This window comes from Anolis carolinensis, chromosome 3, assembly GCF_035594765.1.
Source record: "Anolis carolinensis isolate JA03-04 chromosome 3, rAnoCar3.1.pri, whole genome shotgun sequence".
Classification (NCBI taxonomy): Eukaryota; Metazoa; Chordata; class Lepidosauria; order Squamata; family Dactyloidae; genus Anolis; species Anolis carolinensis.
The window spans coordinates 104353265-104379970 of NC_085843.1; the positions used below are offsets into that span (position 1 = coordinate 104353265).

Below are 26706 nucleotides of genomic sequence, written 5' to 3' on the forward strand. Positions count from 1 at the left end.
TCCTTTATTTGGATGAAGAAAACCTACTCTGTGCTACTTACTAGGACTGTGTAAGTTTGTTGAGCTATTTGATTTTGTATCTCTGCTGACAAGAGTAAAGTTTTTTTGTTCCTTTTTCTATTGTTTGTATGTCTTTGCATTGGACCTGACTGATATCTGCTTATGCGCAATACTGTCTGAATGTCAGTTAATTTAGTCTGTATTTTCACAACTTTTTTGCATTTATCCATCACAGCATCTATGCCATCTAAGCTATTCATGCTATCTACTACTTGTGGGAGATGTTTGCAGAGATCTCAGTAACTTCACCACAGTGACACTCAACATTACTCCTTCTTTTCATCTAATTCAGAAGGTGGCATGCTTGCTCTGAACAAGTTTTCTGAATCAATAGTGAGTTTATTTTGAAACTTCCATGATAGAGGAGTATAGTTGATGATAGAAGAAGTGTAGTTGATTAGTGGTGCATTTTACCTTAGAAACAATATAGTATATTTGTCTTTTCAATGGCCTACTGGCAAGTGATGGGGTGCATCTCACACAAGCAGGAAAACATCTTTTTGCACACAGACTCACAAACCTCATCAGGCGCACTTTAAACTAGATCCACTGGGGGAGGGGAACAACAGCCTGGCAAACACTATATTTCCCACGACCACAGGGAACCGCCAAAAGGCTAAATGGAGGGCTGCACAAACACAGCAAAGACCAAGTACCGAGAGCACAATAATCCCAAATAAACAGCCCGGGGGAAGGTCACAGGGGCTTACATGTCTTTACACTAATACACAGAGCATGGGAAATAAGCAAGACTAACTCCAACTTTTAGCACAGCACCACACGTACAACGTCATAGGCATCACTGAAACCTGGTGGGATGACTCCCATCACTGGAATGTAGCCATTGAGGGCTATAACCTCTTTCACAGAAATAGAACAAAGGGGAGAGGAGGGGGAGTAGCTTTATATGTCAAAAACAGTTACATTGCAGAAGAAATGCAAGTCTGTAATCCGGGAAACCAGCTTGAAAGCATCTGGATAAGAATCAAGGGAACCGGGACTCAAAAAGATCTTGTCGTGGGTGTCTACTACAGACCTCCAAGTCAGGATGAAGGACTCGATGAAGCCTTCTGTCAGCAGCTGACCAAACAGGCACAAAGAAGAGATATAGTAGTCATGGGCGACTTTAACTATCGTGATATCTGCTGGAAAACTAACTCGGCCAAGAGCACAAAGTCCAACAAATTCCTCACTTGCCTTGCAGACAATTTTATGGTCCAGAAGGTAGAAGAGGCAACAAGGGGATCAGCAACTCTTGATCTAATCTTAACAAATGTGGAAGACCTGATCAATACAGTAGAAGTCGTCGGATCCTTAGGGGCAAGTGACCATGTGCTCCTGCAGTTTGCCATACAAAGGAAGGCTGAAACTAAGACAAGTCAAACATGCATTCTGGACTTTAAGAGAGCTGACTTCCAAAATATGAAGGAAATACTGAGCGGCATTCCATGGACGCCAATATTAAAAGACAAGGAAGTTAAGGATGGAAGGGAGTTTTTTAAAAGTGAAATACTCAAGGCGCAAATGCAAACAGTGCCAACAAAGAAGAAAAATAAGACAAGTGCAAAGAAGCCAGAATGGATGTCCAAAGAACTTCTAACTGAGCTAAAGCTCAAAAGTGGCATGCACAAGAAGTGGAAAGGGGGAGAAATCACCAAAGAAGAATTCAAACATATAGCCAACTCCTGTAGGGAAAAGGTTCGCAAGGCCAAAGCGCAAAATGAGCTCAGGCTTGCCAGGGACATTAAAAACAACAAAAAAGGCTATTTTGCTTACGTTGGTAGAAAAAGGAAGAACAAGAGGCGATAGGGCCTCTGCGAGGAGAAGATGGGGTGATGGCGACAGGGGACAGGGAAAAGGCAGAACAGCTTAATGCCTTCTTTGCCTAGGTCTTCTCACAAAAAGAAAGCCATCTTCAACCTCAGCAACATGAAATGGACGAAGGATTTCGGGAAATCCAACCCCAAATAGGGAGACAAGTTGTCCAGGAACACCTGGCAGCTCTAAACAAATTCAAGTCTCCAGGGCCAGATCAGCTACATCCAAGAGTATTGAAGGAACTAGCTGAGGTTATTTCAGAGTTCTTCGAGAGTTCTTGGAGAACAGGAGAAGTCCCAGAAGATTGGAGGAGGGCAAATGTGGTCCCTATCTTCAAGAAGGGAAAAAAGAACGACCCAAACAATTACTGTCCAGTCAGCCTCACATCGATACCAGGCAAGATTCTTGAAAAGATCATTAAGGAAGTGGTCTGCAAACACTTAGAAACAAATGCAGTCATTGCTAATAGTCAACACGGATTAACCAAAGACAAGTCATGCCAGACTAATCTGATCTCTTTTTTCGATAGAGTTACGAGTTGGGTCGATAGAGGGAATGCCGTGGATGTAGCGTACCTAGATTTCAGTAAGGCCTTCGATAAAGTCCCTCACGACCTTCTGGCAAACAAACTAGTAAAATGTGGGCTAGACAAAACTACAGTGAAGTGGATCTGTAATTGGCTAAGCGAACGAACCCAAAGTTCGTCTTCATCTTGGAAAGAAGTCACGAGTGGAGTGCTGCAGGGTTCCGTCCTGGGCCCGGTTCTGTTTAACATCTTTATTAACGACTTAGACGAAGGGTTAGAAGGCACAATCATCAAGTTTGCAGATGACACCAAACTGGGAGGGATAGCCAACACTCCAGAAGACAGGAGCAGAATTCAAAACGATCTTGACAGACTAGAGAAATGGGCCGAAACTAACAAAATGAAGTTCAACAGGGATAAATGCAAGATACTTCATTTCGGCAGAAAAAATGGAATGCAAAGATACAGAATGGGGGACGCCTGGCTAGACAGCAGTGTGTGCGAAAAAGACCTTGGAGTCCTCGTGGGGAACAAGTTAAACATGAGCCAACAATGTGATGTGGCTGCTAAGAAAGCCAGTGGGATTTTGGCCTGCATCAGTAGGGGTATAGCGTCTAGATCCAGGGAAGTCATGCTACCCCTCTATTCTGCCTTGGTCAGACCACACCTGGAATACTGCGTCCAATTCTGGGCACCGCAGTTGAAGGGAGATGTTGACAAGCTGGAATGTGTCCAGAGGAGGGCAACTAAAATGATCAAAGTTCTGGAGAACAAGCCCTATGAGGGGAGAGGCTTAAAGAACTGGGCATGTTTAGCCTGCAGAAGAGAAGGCTAAGAGGAGACATGATAGCCATGTACAAATATGTGAGGGGAAGTCATAGGGAGGAGGGAGCAAGCTTGTTTTCTGCTGCCCTGCAGACTAGGACACGAAACAATGGCTTCAAACTACAGGAAAGGAGATTCCACCTGAACATCAGGAAGAACTTCCTCACTGTGGGGGCTGTTCGGCAGTGGAACTCTCTGCCCCGGACTGTGGTAGAGGCTCCTTCTTTGGAGGCTTTTAAACAGAGGCTGGATGGCCATCTGTCGGGGGTGCTTTGAATGCGATTTCCTGCTTCTTAGCAGGGGGTTGGACTGGATGGCCCATGAGGTCTCTTCCAACTCTACTATTCTATGATTCTATGATTCTCTTAAGGATCAGGTTCACAGGTATTCATACTTCCAAATCCCATACTTTTTGTAGAGATATCTGAGGTTGTCTTGCAAGACTGCATGCCCTTGTTTACTACTGGCTGGTTACTAATCTTTGGGCAAGGAGCTTGAGGGAGAAGAGCAACCATTCCACAAATCAGTTGACCTGAAAAAACTGTTTGTTTTTTCTTGGAGGTGAACAAATATTTTGTTTCTTCTCTTTTGGAAGGAATCTGCTCTACAACTCAACACTTCATGAGTCAGTTAGCTTCAAAGAGCACACAAATAAGACACCATTTCTTTTCCATTCTTTGCTTCCAGCATCTGGAATTCAGCTGCCTCCAGCTGTTTCAGATCACCACATTGAAAGGTCTGATACATCTCTTACATAAGAGCTGAAAAATATATTCCCTGCCCACATCGTAACTTGCCCTTCTATATATATTTAGGAAAATGTATGTCCTTGATGATAAATAAATGTACTTTGAGCCCCCCGTGACTGGCTCGCTGACTTAAAAGCGGTTATATAAAAAAGCATAAAACAAATATCTATAAAAGGGAATAAAAATTTAATGATCCCCTGTAAAGAGATTGAGACAAGCAATTCATGTCAATAAATAGACTTTGTAATTTGAATACCCCATGTAATAGTACCCCAACTGCTGAAAACAGAACATAATTATCATCTAAATTCTAGTAGGATAAACATGAAATTTCCTGATTTTTGGCATTAGTGTGTTATCAGGATAAGCCGATAAATATTTTAAAGTAAGTCAGTATATCTACATACAATCTCATGAATTTGTTTGTTTCCACTTTAGATAACAGCCCTCAGTTCTTCAAGGCCAATGTCCTCTTGTGACATAAAATTGTACATACATTAAATGAAATACCATAGTTTGGTGTAGTTAAAAAAAAGTCATTTTGATGAATTCATTTCAAGGATGAGGAGATAAAATTTTAGAGGGTTATAACTTCCTGTATGCACATAACTTTATGTACTTCTTAAACAATATTTCTTTCCGTGTAGTAATTCTAATTATATCTACAAGGTTTGGCATGTCAAACATAAAAGCTGGCCTACTTAGCAGTAAACATTTTCTTCAAACTTATTATTTTTGCATCTCACACAAATATTAATACATATTTATTCTAATATAATTTGATCTAAAGATAAATATTCACCTTTGACAGCTAATATACTTGTTCTTTTTATTATTTTTAATTTTAAAGAATGCAACAGAATGATGGATCCCACTGTAGGTATTTGTGGTGGATTTACCGTGCTAACACAAACATTCACACAAACATGCATATATGAAATTGTGTTTAATGTTTCTCCTGCAAATTGCTCGTGTGAATTGGATTTTTAAAGCCCTTGGCACTCAGCAGTATCTAGGTGTGATATCAACTGATGTTGCACATAAATATATAAAACTGGTTCTGGGGAAAAGTAAACAGTTATCAAGCACAGAAAAGAGTAAGCAAAGGCATGATCTATAGTTCAGAGGTATTTTTGTCACCTTCAAGCATCAAACTGTAATGATCCACAGCTTAATAGGTAACATAGGCTGCTGTCCCAAACAATCAAGCTTCAAGACCTTGTGGACATACGGTAGCCAGTGCTTGGTTCTTCAAACCTTATACCAACACTTTGCAAATGGACTATACAGAGAGAAAAAAGGCTCCAGGAAGAGCAGTGGTTTGTTCTCTGTGTTGATATTTAATAATAAATCTTAATTTATCTTGAGAGGAATGACAGTAGCTTCCTGAGAAAGAGTTTGAAACCTTTCCCTTGCATATTGGATTACTAGTTTCCTGTTGAAAAAGCACAAGAATCATGATTGATCTTACCTGTGGTTTATTTGATTTATTATGCATCTGTATCTTGCCTTTCTGCCTGTACTGGGATTCAAAGTGGAACACAACCTGTTTAAAAACATTGTTATAATATAAAATTTGATATGTGTGTGTTATTAAGCTTACTATTTTAGTCAAATATATTAGTCTGGGATTTGGACAATTTTATTTATTTTAATTTAATTTATTTATATTCCGCCCTTTTCACCCCGAAGGGGACTCAGGGCAGCTCACAAAAAAGCACAATTTGATGCCTAGAACACACATCAGCATAAAACACCATATACTTTAAAATCACATTATTAAAACATATCAATTAAAACAATTACTTGAAATCACACAATCTGAAAACAATCCACTGAACTAGGTCTAAAACTGATGCTTCTGTTCATGTGGCTACTCCCGGGTAAAGTACAGGTGTAGGAGGGTGTGAACCTGAGAGCAGGTTGGCCTTTATTCTGGTTTGATGTAGTGTTTGAATGCAGACAGCAGCTATTCTGCTTAAGACCAGAATAATACTTACTAATATAAGCCAAAGGGGAGAATTTTTGGGGGGGGGGGGGGGGAGAAAACTGAAGATAAATCAAGCTCTATCTAGCAATTCTGAATATATTTTATGTCGATATTATCTGGCAGTACATATCATGGTAAAGTAAAGGGATTGAGCCATATGGAGACCTACTGGGCACCTTGGGCAAGTCAGATTCATTCAACCACAGAGGAAGGGAAATCTATATATATAAAATGGTAATGGAATCCCGGCACCGAGCAAAACAACAAAACTACATATCCCACAACCTCAAAATTTGCCAGCACAACTCCTCATCCATGCCTCTGGGTTCATACAACTAAAATAAACAACAGGAACCACCACGGGGCCTAAAAACAAAAACGCTCCATGTGCGCCTCCGCCACAACGAACCCCAGGCACTGATAGAACAACCCCCACCCCTCCCCTCAACAGGCACTCCCGCACGCTCCCCTCTTCCTGCTCCGAGGCACTGCGACCAAGAAAAACCTCACCCAGCAGCCCTCAACATGGCACCAGGGAGGAGGGACCAGCAAGGCCTACACAGAGCCCCCCACCGCCGCCCTCCGGGGCCGGGAGAAGGCCGGGAGGCCAGGCCTCCTCCCCGGCCACCCTCCTCTGGGACGACCTCCTCCTCATGGTCATCAGGGAAACAGAGCGAGGAGGGAGGGAGGGGCCTTGCCCACGTCGCTCCCTCAAACAGGCACACCGAGGCCATGGAGGGGCGGAGGCCAGAAGGAGGAGGAGGGGGAAGCAGGAAGAGTTCGCCCTCAATTACTTTCAGTTTCTCCTCCTCTACACCTCAATTATAATACAGTAAAGTCTCACTTATCCAACATTCTGGATTATCCAACACATTTGGGTAGTCAATGTTTTCAATATATCGTGATATTTTGGTGCTACATTTGTAAATACAGTACAGTAGAGTCTCACTTATCCAACACTCGCTTATCCAACATTCTGGATTATCCAACGCATTTTTGGAGTCAATGTTTTCAATATATTGTGATTTTTGGTGCTAAATTCATAAATACAGTAATTACTACATAGCATTACTGCATATTGAACTACTTTTTCTGCCAAATTTGTTGTCTAACATGATGTTTTGGTGCTTCATTTGTAAAACCATAACCTAATTTGATGTTTAATAGGCTTTCCCTTAATGCCTCCTTATTATCCAATATATTCGCTTATCCAACATTCTGCTGGCCCGTTTATGTTGGATGAGTGAGACTCTACTGTAATTACTACATAGCATTACTGCCTATTGAACTACTTTTTCTGTCAAATTTGTTGTATAACATGATGTTTTGGTGCTTAATTTGTAAAATCATAACCTCATTTAATGTTTAATAGGCTTTTCCTTAATGCCTCCTTATTATCCAACATATTTGCTTACCCAACATTCTGCAGGCCCGTTTATGTTGGATAAGTGACAATCTACTGTAAAAACAATCACAACCACAACAATAATCATCAACAGCTTCACAGGCAAGAACCACCCAGGCACTGAAGCTGCAAGGCCATTCAGTGCTAATCAAGCTCGCCAATGGCAACATTCACACTTGGCCTCCAAACAGACAATACAGTAGAGTCTCACTTAGCCAAGCTTCACTTATCCAAGCCAGTCTGCCATTTAGTAGTCAATGTTTTCGAATTAAATGTTGCAATGTTTGTGTGCTACATTCGTAACAACAGTAATTAATACATAACATTACTTTATATTATATGTAATAATTACTATGGTCTAATAAGAAAACAGAACAATAGAATCTCTAAAATCAGGACACAAAATACAAAACAACACTCAAAAGACAGGGACATTCCAAACACGGGAATTCCACACAGGAAACAATCAGGCCCAGCTAACACCTCCCAACAAAGGATTCCCTCAACCAGGAAACAGCCAGGCCTCGAACCTCCAAGGCCATTCAATACATTCAAAACGTAACTAATTGCAACATTCATACTTCCTGCACTCAGACTATTCATTGCTATTCGACCTGCCCAACCAACAATTCCACAAGGTAGAAAGCGGCCAGGCTTCAAAGCACCAACACTATTCACTCCTCTTCAACCTCTCAAACCAATATTTCCCCTACATAAAAAACCCTCACATTTGGAAGCCATCACACCACTCCGTCCCATTCAACCAGCCAAAGCAAGGAGGCCCATATATAGAAAGCACCCAGGTTTGGAAGCAGCGAGGCGATTCAGTGGAATTCCAAATGGCCACAGCAACGCATGGCAGGGCACAGCTAGTAGGCTTATATAAGTCTCGAAGTTCCTATATAGTCTAGACCCCCCTCCCTCCAGGTTGCCACCATAAGAGCAGCTGCTTCATCCTCTTCCCAATGTCCTTGCCCTTCTTCCATCCCACCCTTGTATACCATGTCGTCTTCCCTCTCCATCCATCTGTCTTGGGGAGCACAATATTACTGTATATGCATGTATATGACTAAGTTTCTGTGGGATCACTACTTGTGTATGTGTGTGTTAAGGGAAAAACCACCTGGTCAATTACAACTCATAGTTGAGTAATTAGAACAATCAAGGCTAACAAGCTTGAACCACTCCCTGAATGGGGTATATTTGGGAAATGTCTGTAATGTCTTTTGGGGACTTACTGAATACTTGCTGAGAGCCTACTATGAAGATGCATGAGTTTAATGCAAGGAACGTTATGTGAGTTTTGTTGCTAGAAGTTTTATTGTCTTTTATCACTCTGCTACCTAAGAGTATTTTTTTTATTTTTCTTCGATTTTCCTGGCTTGTTTTCTTTTGCTCATTGTGAATGCAACAAAAGGCTGGATAAGTCTGGACAGGACTGCACGCAGTTTGTTTTTCAACAAACCCGTAACACACAAGACCACTTTCCTTCCCTCCTACAGTTCCCCTGTCCCATTCTCTCTCCCACTCAAGGGAGTATGCACACTACTTGGCCTAGGCACCACACCAGTTTGATTTCTTCCCAGAGACTAAAGCTTGACCACTGACTAAGCCTGACTTAACTGAACACAGCTCAAGAGGGACACTACTGTTATTGAAATTCCTAGAGCAGTAGCAGAGGCAGAAGCAAATAATCTAAAATTTGTACTTTGTGAACATCTATAGGCCTCCCACACCATATTTAGCAAATATAAAGTACACCATTTTGGAAATATTGTACAAACTGCTTTCCTTTTAACATCTCCCTATTTTGATTTTCAATAACTATATTTTTCATTTAGCCATTCTGTTCTTAAGCTATCTATTTTAAACAGTTATAAAATTGATTACAGATATTAGAGGCGCAAGGTCTTTGCAAATTGGAAATGCAGAAGTGGATAGATAGAGGTGTTGATGTTTGAAACAAACACCTCCCGCATAAAAAATATGAGTTTGTCTAAAGAGGTATGATCCTTCCTCTTTCCACCTCATTCCTGCTGGGATGTATTGTAATTCTTTGCAACCTCTTCATTAGGATATATCCCTATAGATCCAGATTCTAAAAGAGAATCAATTAGAAATGTAATGTGCCTTATCAGGATCTCAGGAAGGCCAATTTAACATTGAGTATAGTTTTAAAACCACTGGTATCACTAACCAATGACTTAAAATTATATAACAGTTTTGCCGACACCTGGGACACACAATTTCTCACAGAATTCTTTGCATGCTGTCCTCCAAGGATTCCATCTAGCCATCCAGAAAAATCAGAGTAACCTCTAATCTAAATCTGACCTTCTCCTTCCTTCAGAGTCACATTGTCTCTATCCAACTGCCACTCACAGAAATACAGTTTTTCACTTGAATAGATGCTGAATAGATGCAATAAAGTTATTGTTTCTTCTCTCCTCCCCTTGTTCCATTTCTGACTCCCTTCACTGCAGAGCGAGGTGGAAGAAAAATGCCTCAGAGGAATGCCTTCTGTGAATCGTACTGTATAAAAGCAAATAAAGAAAAACACCTGCTGCCAGCTTTGGTGTCAAAATAGAGCTAGCTGTTTCTGAAACAATTGATATTGCCAAGTATTCTAATTAACGACTTGCTGAGGTGTATTTAAAACATGCAAATGCAAGAGTTTTGACTTTTGTATCCATTACTGTTTTTCTTCAAATAGCCTTAACTTTTGTCCTTGCATCTATGTTGCAAATGAGTTTGTTTCCAGGGAGTTTCTCCATTGTACAACCTCAGGACGTAATATCAAGACCCAATGGTTAGGCTGCACAAAATGGTCACATTCAAATGTCAGACCAGCCAAAGAGTAATGACACAGTAATTAATTTAAACTTTATGAGAATTCATTATAAGGCAGATGTTAGTTGAAGATGAACATGTCTAATGGATTGGATCCAAACAGCCTGCCATAAATCTGTAGGTTTGTATCTGTTCAAGATGTCAGCAATCCCAGATATAGCCCTAAAGGGTCAGGGCAAGTGTGCTGTGTGAAATATACTGAAGATTACCCCCTGAGTAAGATAGCATATCTTTTGTATCCATAACAAGCCCATTCTTCCAAGTGGCTTTTGAGAGGTATGGAAGAGATGCAGTCATATGCGTTGGCTAAAGGTATGTAAAGCCAGCTCAAAAAGACTCAATCAATTCTATGGCTTAGAATCTATTCTTCAAGGCTGCGATTCTTCCTTAATCCTCATTTTTTTTTTCATTTAGCTCAGTGATGGCAAAACAAATTCTCATTGAACTATGTTTTATTAAGTGTGTCAGATTCTGAATCTTTTTCACTTTCTCATCATTGGGGAACATGGGCATCAGATTGTCTCCCACCTCTCTCTTAATTTTTAAAAATGTACATAGCTAAAAACATTATCTTTCAGAAATGCACACGTACATATAAAATGGGAGAAGATGTATAAAATATGTTCATATTTCCATGTGAGAAAAAAAGTGCAAAGCCTTGCAACCCAGTATTAAGCATCACACACACTTTATTAGATAGTCAAAGACCTTTAATTAAACAAAGTAAAATTGTTTAGAAAATATAGTAATTCGCCAATTTATAATCACAAAATACTGCCTATACCAATTACAACAGCAAAAGAAAAATCAGACCCAAAAAAGAGTCAATCTTTTTGGACTATAATAAGGGGAAGTAGAAAATCTAAGGCTAAACCAGCAAATTGCCCTGTGAACTCGTTTAAAAGGTTGCTCCTTTGAACTAAATTAATGGAGTAGACCTCTTCTTTGGAGATTCTCTTAGAATCTGCAAGTCCATCTAGTTTTTGTCTGAAAGTCCACACACACCAGAACTTTATAAGGATTTTTCTGCGAATGTAAGGACCACTGCTACATATTTCTATATGAAACTGTGCTGTTATCCTTTGATGAATTTGTACTGTATATCTGAATTTGCTTATTATTTTCCAAAACTCTATTATACTGATAAGTTTCCTCTTATGGTGACTGAAACTTGTGTGGTTTTGCAAGACTGTTCTTGCTCAGTGATAGAGACTGTTCATAACACATAGACATGCACCCCTCGGGAAACCAAAAAAGCGATGTTTTTGTTCTCTTAAAATCCTAACTCTTTATACAGTTAACACAGCAGGATATCCAAACTGCAAATATTGTTGCTATTTAAAATTCATTTATTCATTAGTACTTCAATAGGGCTGCAGTTAAGTGGGTCACTCAAACACATTTCCCCCCTTTTATAGTAGATATTCTGTACATCAAAAGCAGAAAATAAGAAAACTTGAATAAAATGAAAGCTTTATTATGGCACATTACCAAAATGATACACTTCTAATTTGCATCTATATCTATAAGAGACAAACTATTTTCAGCACATCTTGTTGGCATGTAGCTGTACATCTTTAAAGGCAAATCTCATCAACTATCATAACAACCTATAAAGTTTATATCAATACTTTTATAAACCGCTGTTTTGTGATGTTAGATGTGTCTTCCCACATCTCTATCCCCAGAATAAAGTTTTCTTTCTGCCTGACATTTAATAAATATCGTTTAATAAATATAGTTGAGCTAAGGCAGTCTGCTAGTGGTTTTTGAGAAATGAAAAATGTATATGTGTATATTTTAGGTAATGAAAAGCTGTCAGATTTAAAGAAACTATGCATGGCTTTCATTTTTATGAATGATTTTTATAAAAAAGATCAACACAGTTTGTGTAGCTTTAATTCTATTTTAATATTGTATGTTCCGTGATATAAAAGATTTAATGGTTTTTTAAAAAAGTGTGTTCATATTTTAATGCATTTGTGCTATTTTTGATTTTGTTATGTCATGTTTTGGTATTACTCCACCCTGGGTCCACCTGGGGAGATAGGGTGGAATACAAATAAATAATAATAATAATAATAATAATAATAATAATAATAATAATTATTATTATTATTATTACTACTACTACTATTATTACTTTTATTAAATGTGGGCCAAAAATAAAGTGAACAAATAAATAATAATTAAGTATAATCTGGCTCAAAGCTTTCTTTTTTAGATAGTTTACTGAAGAATTGTTGACTGGTTCCATTTTCTACAAAGCTCTGCGATTTTCCCTGCCATGCTCTATGTATGCATATGTGCATTTGGGCATGTATGTTCTGGTTCAGCTCAGGCATTTTCATGAAATCTGTTTATGAGTTTTCTAACCTATGTAAATAGATATGGCTGGGATTGACAAGGTCACCTAGCATGAAACAGCCTAATAATTATTAGGGGAAAGGTGAGCATGATGCATAGCTATAACAGTTGATAAGGTGCCTTTTGGAGATCCTAAGAGCTGCTCATCAGACCTCAGATACAAATATATCCAGGAAAGGAGTGTTCCCTTGCCCAGGATGGTTTTGATAGCTGTCCTTCCCTTGTTTGTTAGGACTTTATGACAATTATCAAGACAGGCAAACATATTCTTCCATTCTACCCCCCCCCCCCCCCCCCCAACACACACACACACACACTACACTTCGTGGTCAAAGCAAGGTCAGTTTGTACATTCCCCTTTGTTAAGCCATTCCCACCCTTTGACATTTATGAGGAAAAGGGAAATATGCTACAGGGAAAACTATAAAAATCGTGAACTCAAGTGTCAAATGTGCTCACTCTTGAGATATTTTTCACTCCTTTCACTTCTGAGACACACTCTCCTTTGCCGAAATCACATTGATAACATGTTTAGTTAGAACTATCTAGAGTTAAAGATCTGCCCTTGAATGACAGAAACCGGGGCCTGCAACTAGGACCATGGGTGACTTGTCCTCCTGCAAAGTCCTGTTTCTGGCTTCTGAGAACCTTGACTTTTAGTCATCCTTTTCTGGACAGTAATCATTGCCAAACTCTCTTTCTCTGTGTAACATTAAATTATGTTTCAATGCATTCACTTCAAGTTGCTCTAAGAATTTCTCAGGAGACAGTAATGCTTGTATTCTTAATTTACCTCCATGAGATATTTCCCTGCACATCAGAGCCTCCTAATCTGTATGCTATGTTGCCTGCACCTGTGTGTATCTAGGAAAAGATTATATCTATTTTTAGTTTCTTTTGATTGAAAGCCCAACTACTTTGTGCATTTCTTTCCTTAGTAGCATTGTGAGAAAAGATCATGGCTAGACTTTTTTTGTGAATTTTGTCATCTTATCTTCAATTATGACCCTATATTCTATTCTTTGTTAAATTAATAGAAAGAATTATGCCTAGGCACCAATTTTCTGGCCTTTTCACATTTATACATATAAAACTACAGTCCACTCGAGTTGTTATGGTCTTAACCTGTGGAATCCTGGGGTTTGGGCTGAGTAAATAGCTAGGGCTTTGTATCTGAGAAGTGTACATTTTGCCTCCCTAAACTGCATATCTCAGAATACCATGATTAGACTTGTGCATTTCGGCTGGACCTCGATCTGTTTCTGGTACCTGAATTTTTTTTTTGGGGGGGGGGGTCCATTTTCACATGCTTCCCAAAAACGGCCGGCCGGCCAAATAACCATTTTTAGTTTGTAGCTGAAAAATGGGGGGGGGGGGGGTCCACAGGCTCTCCCTCCCGTCATTTTCAGGGCTATCGGATTGGGGTAGAAATGGCCACACTTGAAGAACACATCTATCACTACTGGCCCACCAAGTTTCAGAACATTTGGATCATCCCCTTATTTTTAGGATTTTTTTTCTTTCTAGAAATTAAATCTCCTTTTAAAAATTCCCAAAAAGGTATCCCCTACTGGCTCCGCCCTATAACTTCTCCAGAAACAATGGCAGGGCACTATTCCTTCCTGCCAAATGTTAAATATGCACTTCCACAACAGCCAAATGATAGGATTGGTCTAAGGCAGATAGAACTTTGTTTCTTTACTGGAGCAATCCTTTGGAAGAGTATGATATTAACAACACTACCCGTTTATGATTTTGATTATTATTAATTGAAATTAAGAAGGTTGAGAGTACAGAGAGAAATATAAATAGAGAGAACTTGTTTGCAAAGGAATGAAAATGTATTGGTGGTAAATTTAGGGAAATAGGTAGGTAGTACAGTAGAACCCCGGTAGTCCGAGTTAAACAGGCGGACCTCAGCTCTGTCAACCCGGATCACTCGGATTACCAGGTTTCCTCTCCGTTCAGCAGGTTCTTGGACCCAAGGAAGTGGCACGCTTCGTACTTCCCTGGGTTCAAGCACCCGCCAAACTGAGAGGCTTCCTCTCCATTCGGAGGGGGCTTGGATCCAGGGAAGTGTGCCGCTCCCCTGGGTCCTAGCCCCCGCCAAACGGAGAGGCTTCCAGCCGTGCATGTTGCTAGGTAGATAGCAAGCTACCTAGCAACACGCACGGGGCGCTCGCCCCTTGGGAGGTGCCCCCTGCATGTTGCTTGGTAGCTTGTTATCTACCTAGCAACACGCACACCTAGCCAGCCAGCAAGCAGGTGAACGGGGAGGGCCTTTGCGGCCCTCCCTGTTCACCCGCTTGGATTGCACAGAGGCTGGGACGAGCGGAGCTTGGACGAGCGGGGTTTTACTGTAGTTTTCTGAGAATAAGGCTTTATTGTTTGCTGGAATTATTATGATTATTAATAATTATCTTTTAAAAGTGATTTCTGAAGGAGGGGAAGGAGGAGAAAAAATTTAAGGAGAGGAGGGAAGAAGCTAAAGGGTGACTTAAGGCTCAGAGCCAATCTAAAGAAAAGCACACCCACCCACCCACCCAAGAAATGCTTTCCTTTCTCTTCCAAGTTCTCAAACATATGAATCCACCCGCCCGCCCGCCTGCCCCCCCCCCCCACACACACACTTTCCAACTCCCAGTCCCACTAAATAAAAAGAATCAAGAAAATAAAGGAAAATCAAAAAGATCCAATTACAGAAACCAAGCCAAAAGCTAAAGAAGCAGAGCTGCGAGCAAGTGGCAAGGCAAGGCAGCACATTTCAGAGCCAGGTTGCAACTGAACGTGATGGAAGTGCTTTCCTCATTAAATAGACACAGCTTTTATCACAACATTCTTGTTCCCTGATTGGCTCAACAAGCAGGGCTCTCAGAGAAACCCAGTGCGAGCACATTTGCCTCGTTCTCCTGAATAGAAGGAAAGAAGCTGTGCCCGGTAACCACGTGGGCCACTTCAGGTGAAATAACATGGTGGCTGGGCCCTTGCCTTTACGGCCAGCCAGAGAACTAAAGAAGCTGAAGAAAAATGGCTTAGTGTACAAGTCTAACCATAATTTGTTGTCATGCCATAGTACAGTACTATAATTGTATAATGGAAAAGAGCTTATAATCTCAAAAAAAAAAATGAACATGGGTGTCATACCCCAGCCACCTTTGGTTTCTGAACCTGATTCAGAAATGAACTTTGACCAGGATGAAGCTTATTCTGACTTTTTGCCTAGTCCGCAGAGCTCCTTTCAGTTACAGCTGCCGGCTGTTGATAGTTCGGATGCTTCCTTAATTGGGAGAGATACTGGAAATATTACTCCCGTGGCTGAACCAGATGTTCTGAGTTCCCCAGAGAATGTGCCCTTCAACAGAAGGGAGCTTCTGCATCACCAGAAATCAGAAAAACAAGGGCTCCGAAGGAGTAACCGCTTGGCATCTCGAGGGGATTATGGATAAGAAGATTCCCTTGGAAACCTCTGGGGAGTTTGGCTTCTCTTCGTTGTGATCTGATCTAAGTTCCATAAAAGTGTATTGCACTGTGAACACTTTGTGGTGTCAACGTAGCTATTTCCTAAGAACAGTTCACCGACTCTAGCTCCTGATTTTACCAAGCCAAGTTTCCTGTTCCTGGTGGCCAAGCCGAGCCGTGACTCCCGAGTAGACCCGAAGTAAATCTTCTTCCTTACCTTGTTCCTGAATCAAGTTTGGTCTTAGCTTCGTCTCGTTCCTGCCTTGATATCAAAGACTTTGTAGATACTTTGGACTTCGTTATTCAGTCTTGTTTCCTTGTTGTTCCCCGCTCAAGAACATTCCAACAGTTTTGAGCGTGTTTCGGTTTCTGGACTTTGGACTATAATATTGGACATTTCTCTTTAACTCTTTGGACTAATTCATACCTTTTTTCAAAGGACTATTATCCACTCATCCTTTCCACTTATTCATTCCTGAATTTATAAAATATAAGTATATGATTATTGGTCTCTGTCTGGTTTCCAGTGCTCACGCTGCCTTGGCGTGCAACAATGGGAATATAAGAGGAATCTGGCAAGATGCATCATGTGTCTTTCCATGAATTAGTGTCGCTTGGAATCAGAGTTCAAAATTGTCTTTTTGCCCCCATGAGTCTGTTTAAAGGCTCAACATTTTGTGTTTTTTTTTCAGTTACCACATGCAATCTGGATTTCTGTCTCTCATTTTGCTTTGAACTTTTTTGTGTCCTTCTCCCTTTCTCTTTTTATTTGCAAAGCCATTGAATTCTGCATCTTTCTAGCTGCAATTCATTACCATGTTTTGCATCTGTTCTCTGTACATACTCCACAACCACAGCCAATATTCTGAAGCTTCTTAACCTTCATCTTTATAATTAGCGTGTTTTTGATTGATCATCTCCATTGTAAATTAAGCTTGGCTAATGAAACTGTATTTTTTTTTCTTGTGTCTAATATGTATCAGATTCTTTGTCACTTGTAAAATAATTCATTCTCTGTTAGGCGGTCTGACGTTGTATTTACTATTCAGTGCACTTATTCCCTATTAGAAGCTTTATTATGCTATTTGCTATTCCGTGATGCAATTATTTGTGCACAGTTGACCCTTAATATCTATGGATTCTTAATTCACAGATTCCAACTACCCAGGGCATGAAAATATCCATGTATACCTACAAAAATATTCCAAAAAACAACCCTTGGTTTTGCCACTTTGTATAAGAGACATCATTTTACTTCACACTGTACATAAAGGGACCTGAGCATTCATTAATGTTGGTAACCACAGGGTGTCTTGGACGCAAACTTCTGCAGGTACCAAGAGCCCACTTTAATATGACTCTTGTATATCTATTAACATTTCTTTATGCCTAAGGTAGACTACTGCTGTCATGTATGCTTTTGAGTGCTTTAGCAGGGTACATGTGATTTGTACAAGTTTCTTAAGATAACAGTAACAGAATGCTTTCTTTGACTCAAATTCCTCAGATTATTTTAAATATGAACTGAAGACCAAATATAGCATATGTAGCCATGAATATGGAATTTTAACAATTTAATAGCTATTGGGTTATTAAAAAATGAGATTATAAGAGAGATGTCTGTATCTCTTGACCCAAAATCTCAAGTGATAATAGAAAAGTCACACTACTACTGTTGAGGCTGGTGAGTGTGTGGTATTTTCCCAATCTGGCATGTTCCTGATTAGATATCTGCAAGCATTGATAAGAAATGTGGCAGATTACTATTGATAAGGTAAGAAATGTACATTTACTTGCCAATTTAATCTATGAACTTCAGGGGAAATTTTCGAGTTTATCGGTGGATAGCACTATGCCAGGTGCTAGTTTAGTGCTAATTAATTCTTTGTGCAATGTTTACATTCATCAGGGGTTATTTCTTTATAGCAAAATTATTTTTAAAAAACTGCCTGATAAATAGCAACAAGAACAAATATTAGCTGATAAACCCTTTTTGTTTTATGTATTACCAGAAGCAGTGAAACATTAATTGGGAAAGTGACCATCTTAGTTTATTTCAGCTATTTAGGTCAATGCTTACATTAATTTTTTATGAAGTGTGACGTTATATTTCAAACTGCTTCACACTTCCAAGTCCAGTTTTTAGGCATCAATCAGCAGGAAGCCCTCTGCTCTGGAAACTAAGTTTGATCCAATAGTTCATTCTAAAGTAGTGCCAAAACTTCAAGGATCTATTCAGAGTGTCTGTGCTCTTATTAAAAGCTTAATGAAATGTTTGCTATACATGCTCAGAGTTTTCTGAGCCATTTAGAAATGGCTTAGTTCTAAATGATGCTAAACAGAACAATTTCACAAGAACAGTTTTAGCTAACTTTAACCAAACCGTGTTACTGGTATAGGTATTGTTCACAGCATCACAGCGGGAAGAGAAGTTACTGGTCTGACCAAACAGGTAGAAACTTTTGGTCGCACACTGAATATGTGAGTTATTTCACACTTTTTTTAGAGCCAGGCATATTAGCTTGACTTCTTCAGATCCTTGGTTGCATAGTTACTTCATTCAACTATAGAGCAGAGTTGTGCTTCCTACTTGTATAACTTGTGGGGGGAGAGGTAGATCTTTTGGGGGTGTGGGTATGTAATGAAGAGTATTCCATTATATCCAAATACCCCATACTAAGAGAGATCATCATCATCTACTCCTATACTTCTTCCTCTCCTTCTCCCCTCCCCTTCATAGATCAGTGATCCGGTGGTACAGTGGAATCTCACTTATCCAACACTCGCTTATCCAACGTTCTGGATTATCCAACGCATTTTTGTAGTCAATGTCTTCAATACATTGTGATATTTTGGTGCTAAATTTGTAAATACAGTAATTACTACATAGCATTACTGTGTATTGAACTACTTTTTCTGTCAAATTTGTTGTATAACATGATGTTTTGGTGCTTAATTTGTAAAATCATAATCTAATTTGATGTTTAATAGGCTTTTCCTTAATCTCTCCTTGTTATCCAACATATTCACTTATCCAACGTTCTGCCGGCCCGTTTACGTTGGATAAGTGAGACTCTACTGTATATGGAAACTCTTCAAGCTCATTGTAGCTTGCAAGTGTCATTGTCTTAAGAATGTATGCTACAGTTCCATATTGTCTGTGATAAACTTCTGCTGAGAACAATGTAGAGTCACAGAGCTAGAAGAGAGGTCTATGAGTCCATTAAGTTCAACCCCTGCTCAAAGCAGAAAAGTCAGTAGACATCCCAATCAGGTAGCTGTCCAGCCTCTTTTTAAAACATCCAGAGATTGACAGAAATTGAACCATATTTCTACACCTACTACCACTCCATCTAATTGATTTATTTGCTGTTCTGCTCTTATCGTCAAGTCAGTTGAGGGAATTTGAGGAAATTTCAGTTGAGGGAATTTGACCTGTTGACTTTGGTAGGATCCCTCTTGTCTCATGCCCAGAATGCTCACACATTGTCTCTTTTCCTCATAACTGAATATATATAACAAACACATCTTTTCAGACAAGATTTGGTTCCAAGAGACATGACTTTGGGTAAGTAGACTCATTGTTGCTATACATATCAATGCTAAGTGGTCCTTTTAAAGATCTAAAAACCTGCATAACTTCCCACAGACCTTTGAAATTTTTGAGCAAGGGTCACAAATTGCTTCTTTCTGAATCACATTGAATTATATCCCACTTCCACAACTGTAAAAATTTGCTTAATATCTGAGGAAGTGGATTAAGAACCATGAAAGCTCATACTAAAATATAAATCAGGTTTAAAGGTGGTGCTGGGTGTATTTTTTTCTTCCTCTTCCTTTTTCAGTTTCATTTCAGGGAATCTCTGAACAGGGATGATGATATGCTTGTTACAAGGTTCAGTTTCTAAAATGATTGAGGCACTTAACTATCCTTGAGTTTTGCTCATATAAATTGGACCTTGGTCATTTTGTATGGTTTCCTTGCAGTTACAGTTGATGATAGTTCTGAATCAGCAACACTTATGTAATACTTGCCTATCTCATCTCTCTGCATTGTTTCTGATATTTAAATTTCTAATCCACCCAATTACTAGCCTTACAGGACAGAAGGTGATGTTAGGGTGATGCTAGACACCATTCAGATATCAAGAAATACTATAGAAACTAAAGACAATGTGTTCATAAACGTAATAGGCTGTCTTGCATTCCTAACGGATATCTTTACCAGGGAACTCTCATATCTTTTAATTTACTGTATCAATAATGGCTTTGGCGAAAGAGAAATCAGTCATCGCTGTAGAGCAAGTTTGGATCCCTTTCTGGACCTCTTCAAGACTCATTCCTTCTTCATTCCAAAATACCACTAGGATGTTAACAATAGATGTCACCCAATGAAAACTGAAAGAAGATTGGCTGGATTATTTGTTGCAACATTAAAACCACCATAATTGTGGGTCAGTTTCCCAGCTTTTTCAGTAATTAAGTGTTTTAATTGCTTCCGGTTCTGAAAAGTTAGTTAAGCTTTTCCATTATGCATATTGCATTCCACAGTCATTGTCGTTTTTCATACAAGAAGCTTAAAGACATCATGGAATTCAATTAGGTTTGCCAAGGAAGCTTTCTGTAGTACATGTATTTGTACACTGTAGATTAAAGAAAACTTTCTGTACAGGCTTGATAATGCTGTTGTAGGCAATACAAAAGAATCTAAAGGCCAAGTATGTCAGACGTGTTCTTTTTTTCTGCTTTCTCAATTCAGAATGAAATTAAAAGGCAAGGATTTATGCCTCAAAGTAGCAATACCTTCCATAGAACCCATGGACGGAAGAGTTGTTCAAAGCATAACAATATATATTGGGACTATATTTTTTAGAAATAGTGGTCAGCAGTCTGTGATTGAAAGTGTATTAAGGCTTTATTGTAAGCATAGCTTCAGTTATTTTTAGTGGTATTGATGGTGAAGGTTTGCTTTGTAATTCAAATAGAAACTACATTAGCTAGAAAGTACATGCGGTTTTTAAAAGGTTCTTTTACTTTCTATTCTACATAAATATTTGCCATTGGCTCATTCAGGACTTTAAAAACCATTCCTAGGTATAGTTGTGAAACTGTCTTTAATCTTGAAATGAAAACTAAAAGAGCAAAATTAGTGAACATGCAAAGATGAGTTGCAAGTTAAAAAGAATGTGTGCTGCATCACTGCAAGGTATTAAGTTTCGATTTATTACATTTAAAAAACAAAGACATCTTTTAAATGAATATAATTATAACATTATTTGATTAAACATTGATGGACACAAGAGTATGTCCTTATATGGTTGAGGTCTTACTTTAGTAAGCAATAACAGCTAGAGTACACCTGTTGGATCAACGGTATGGGTTCATTGTCCCTTATCTAGAATTCAGAAAACTAAAATACTCTATAAAGTCCCAATTGTCTACATGAGTGACTGAGATAGTGATATCTTTATTTTCTAATGGTTCATTGTACAGAAAATGTGTTCTATGAACAAAATTATTTAAAATACGGTATTTTGTATAAAATCATTGACAAGTTGTGTATGTAAGGCATATATGAAATATAAATTAATTTCATGTTTAAACTTGTGTCCCACCTGCTGGGGAGGTTGTGGGTTTTAAATGCAATTTTAATTGGTTTATTATATTTTAACTGTGTTTTAACCTAAACCCACACAGTACTATTTAATTGTTTTGTTTTTTGTTTTGTTTTTGTTTTGTTTTTATTTTTTTTGAAAAAGATGTATTCCCTTGGCTTTGAACTGTGATCAAAGTGTGTGATTGTTAGACATCTTGAGTCCATGGGTATAAAGGCAGGGTAGAAATAAAGTAAATAAATACATAAATAATGTAAGTGCAGGCATTTCCAAAATCCAAATAAATAATTAAATATGAAACCCAGAAATGCTCCTGATCCCAAGCATTTTGGATAAGGAATACTCAGCCTATATTTCCATAAGTGTTGCATATCCAAGTTTTCATTGTTTCAGTATGCCTTTTTTAGTTTGGACTAACAGTTGGATTTTGGTCGAAGGAACTCCCTGTGGCAATGATGTGTATGGATATTTTTCAAATCAATTTGTTCTTAAGCTTTTGCCTTTTTTTTAGTTTCTCTCTGCAAGAAATCTAAGCGTGAGGAGCGCAGATATGTCTCTCCATGCAGTCTGAATATCAGGATGTAACCTCAAAATGAATAGCCAAATTTGTGGGTTCCTAGGTGTGCAAATAAGCTCAAAATATCTAGGAAAGTTTAATAGGGCAGATTGAAAAAATTGCATTTGAGATTTCTGCGAGGGAAGCTTTTTCAGCCAGTGTAGCATCAAAAGCAGGCATGTGTGAACTTTTGGTGTTTCTGACCTCAGCTCCCAAAATTTGTAAGAGCCAGGGGCTGATGTTTGCCTCTGCCTTATCAAGAGCCTAAAAAGAAAGGTTTTATACCCCAAAGACTCAGCCCTATAGACAATTTTGAAATTCTATGTATGGGGAAAAGCTCAAAATGTTGGGGAAAGCTAACAGGTCATATGTGTCCTAAGCTAGCTCTGCTCAGGAACAATCAGCTTGAAGGAAGTTTATGAATAAAACCTCATCTACTAGACTAGGATCAAGATCCCAGAGAAAAGAATTCCAAGATTTCTCACCTAGATTTAGTTCCATTGATAGTTTTTTAACAATTTCCTGTAAGAAATTGTTGGGCATTGAAGAAATAATATCTCTATACTTTCCTATCAGAATTCATTTTTCTTTTTATATATCTTCCTTCCTTCCTTTTGGTAGTTTTCTGGTGTTAAATGTGAAGCTCCTTTTTACATTGGCTTTTTAAGCCTTCTCAGTATTCCATTTTTGTCATCATCTTCTGTTTAGCTGTGGGAGGCATTAACATTGATAATTGGGCTAATGGTGAAAGAAAACTTGAGAACCACAGAGTTTGGGGTCACGTTTGTAGCAGTGTATCTGCAGTAAGCAACACAATTTATAAAGCTTGGACTGGAAAAAAGCAAGTTTATGATCAAGCTGATCCAGTTGTGTAGTAATGTGTGCCTACTTACTACAGACAAAGTAAGTGGCAGCTATCTCCAGAACTCTTTGCAGAGCAGCGAAACAGAAGCAAAATGTAAGCAGAAGCTTGGATTATAGGTTGGGCATCAAAATGGGAATCATAAGAGAACTGAAGGTTGATAAAAGAATAAAACCTTTATTTCTTTATTTTATTTACCATATTTTTATCCTGCTTTTCTCCCGAAATAGGGACCTAAAGCAGCTAACCATAAATATAAAACGGTGCTCATAAAACAATGCAAATGCATATACAGATAGATAGATAGATAGATATTAAATGTTTTAAAATGTTATTTCCACCTTAAAATCCCAGTCACACCACCTTTCAAAGCCCAACCTTCATCAATGTATAACCGCTTAATGGCTTGTTTTTACCTGTTGACGAAAGGCAAGCAGAGACAGGGCCATCCTGGTCATATCTGGATGTATTTTACTAAAAGCCTACTTTTCATGCTATTTCTGCCTTGGGTACCAAATTTTCCCTAAATGTGTCTTCTTCATTAACTGTGGTGTTCCTTCGGCTAATGTTTTCCTTAGGGCATATCTTTGTAAGACAAATTCAAGGATACAATGTTTACAGAATAATTGCTGATATAATATATTACCTTATCAGATAAGTGTAGCTTTTGATCAAGTGTTTGTCCTACCAATAATGAATAGATTATGGTATTTGTACCATATGTTGTTTTATGGTGTAGGAACTATGTTGTTACAGGATTCTCCAATGTTTCAGCATTCCTCCAGAAAAGGGGGAATTTTTTGAGCTATGGCTGTGCAGGGGCCTAAGAAATCTTTCATGGTTGGTGGAATGATTGTTTATTTGCAGATATCATGTTAGTCTCTGATCACTGTCAGTCAGAAATGTGCCTTCCCAGCAGGAAAGAATGCACGACTGGATTCTAATCAGTATCCCAAATGTCATCTCCCCTATTTCTAAGAATTTTTATGTAGATAATTAGTCACAATGGGGACAATTTGCAGTCTGCAAGGAAAACATTTTTTGCGCATATTTAAGCAGGAGTCAATTTAAAATCTGGAAGGAAAATGTCATGTTTCTTAATTCTTATTCAGAACTAAACTACCTTCATATATTAATTTTCAGCATCCTTGAGATGCAGGTGACTGTGGAAATAGAGTTATCAAACACAGAATGGGGATGCAGGGAGCACAGAGATGCAAACAAACATTTTAATTGAATCTGTGAGACTAAAGCTGGCCATAGAATCATGCTGGCAGAACTTAGAAAATGCCTGGAGAAGACTTATTTTGTTGGCTGTGGATAAATGAAACTACAGCTGCAAGTTGACTAATTGTCATATTATATATTATATTACATTATATTAATTACACACCAGTGATATATAATTGAGTACTGATGTTCTGTTAAAAAGTTAATTCTTAAAATATAGTAATAAGCTTTAAACAGCAGCAAAAATTCAATGTACCATAATTTGTAAATAGAATCAAACTATGCATAGTGAAATGCTCATTTTAAAACAGAGATAAGATAAAAAAAAAGGTGACCTTCTCTTTGGCCACAAAATTACATGTGTGAGGGACTTCCCTCCAAAATCTCGCCTAAACCAGTAGATCTTAAAGGGCAAATGAACAACATTTGTTCTGTTGATAGAGTAATACACAAGACAAATGGGAGTGGGAAATATAAATATTAAAATACACACATCTTATGTTAGTCTGGAAATTTCATCTGAAATCTTCCAAAGCTACTGCATTTCATGTTTATTTCATCATCTTCACAACAGCAAAAATTCTGGCCATAGGTAAATGTGAGGATACCTGATTACATAGAAGATCCTGCACACATTGAGAACATATACAGTATGTGCTTCTTCTTTTAAGGCCTTCCATTCAGTGTGTGAAATTTGAGAGTACAACTATAGAGACACAGGGATGTTGAAAGTGTTCAGTTTACAATGTTCTGTTCCTTTCCCTGTACTCACCATACTTTGCATTCATTTTGAAATAAATTTGAAAATGGATTCTACCACATTCAAGAAAATTGTTGGCCAAGGGCATTTTTTAACTTTAGTAATTTTTAGCAAAATAATTGGGGGATGGGGAAAGGAATATATGTACTGTCAGAATGAAGCTTTGTCTATTAATATATTATTCTATAAAACACTGCAATGTGTGATGATATCTATGACTTTAAGTGAGTGTGTAAAGAGTTGTATCTTTTGCATTTGTGTTGTTTTATTCTTATCTTTATTTAGTATCAAACTAGTGTACTATTTGAGACAAATTATAGACCAAGAAATGCTAATTCAGATATAAAACTGAAACAGTTGACATTCACATTTGTGGTTTTAGCTTTTCTGGAAGTCGTTTGGAGGACCCAAAGAGATGTTTTCTCATGTTTTAAAAAAGTATTTTTATTTGTAGTTTTTCGCCTTGCTTGAAGGTCTTGAATCCCTAACCCCCATGAAACTAGGAGGCCTACAATATTCATAACTAAACTGGAGGATGAGAACAGAGAATGCAAAGAAATATATCTTTTATTAATAAAATCAGCTCATTTAATTTTCAAAATACAGATGTGATTAATAAAGACTAAGAATCAGTCTTGGTGCAAGTCGCTCCTGACACGAAAAAAAAGTGAAGTAATAGCAATAATAGCAATAACTATTAAAATGTTTTGTCTGTAATATGCTTAGCTTTTAATAATAGCAACAATAATGTATAGTTCTAACCATAGCACAGCAGTACTATATTGTGAAATAATTTTAAAAACTCAAATGTTTTCACTATGACATTGATTATACACACACACACACACACACACACACAGTGTGTGCTCCTACCAACAGTTCTTCAAATTCTTGCATGCTCTTTAGTTGCCTTCTTTTACTTTTCTAAAGTATAGCAGCTTGGCGTTGTTTTTGGTTTCAGTTATTTTTTTTCTTTTAGATTTATTTTATGTTTGATGTCACATAAAATATTTCTTTAAAATAAAATTTAGTTTTTGGAACAGTAGTGTATACCAAGATGATAAAATACCTAAATAGTATTCAGAATTCTTTCATAAGGGGCGCTGGAGGCATTTCTGCATCTTTAATAGTTAGCTGGTCTGCCAGTGTTTTGTACATTTTTCACCCTTCTGTTTTGAGTTATTGAATTGCAAAGTCGGAGTTTCCAAAGAAGTGGGCACAGGGAGGAACGATGTCTCTGGTATCAATAAGTCAAATATATAGTAAATAAGTTGAAGTTTAATTCAGTATTTCAAAAAGTGAGTAGCTGCTACTACACATCTGTTCATAAGTAATAGGGGTGTACTTAAACATGCCTTCTTCTATCTGTCACTGTATTGTGCTGGATACAAAAAGTCCTATAACAAATTACAGCTATTCCTTCACATTTTCAAACAGAATTCAAAATAACCTTGATAAGCTAAAAAATTGAGAGAAATGCAAAATCTCTAGTCCTCCAATGTAACTCAATGATCAACTTTCTCTCGTCATGCTGGAGGACCTTGGTGTTTATAGAGAGAGCATCTCTATGCATTTCTGGGTCCTACAATGTGATTATATGTTCAGCTTCTAGTAGAAGTTGGCCATTGAGTTGT

General features: G+C 38.2%; 1 protein-coding gene across 3 annotated transcripts in view; it reads left to right on the forward strand.

Annotated features, from left to right (window-relative positions):
* pudp (pseudouridine 5'-phosphatase) overlaps nt 1-26706 on the forward strand; it is a 193370-nt gene that overhangs the window by 82844 nt on the left and 83820 nt on the right. The window contains exon 4 of one of the 3 annotated variants that reach the window (XM_008107174.3): nt 9857-12294. The exons of the other annotated variants lie outside the window; for them this stretch is intronic. Coding sequence (XP_008105381.2) covers nt 9857-9913 — 57 coding nt within the window. The 3' untranslated portion in view covers nt 9914-12294. Of the gene's footprint in view, nt 1-9856; nt 12295-26706 lie in introns of those variants that run through there. 3 annotated transcript variants of the gene reach the window in all.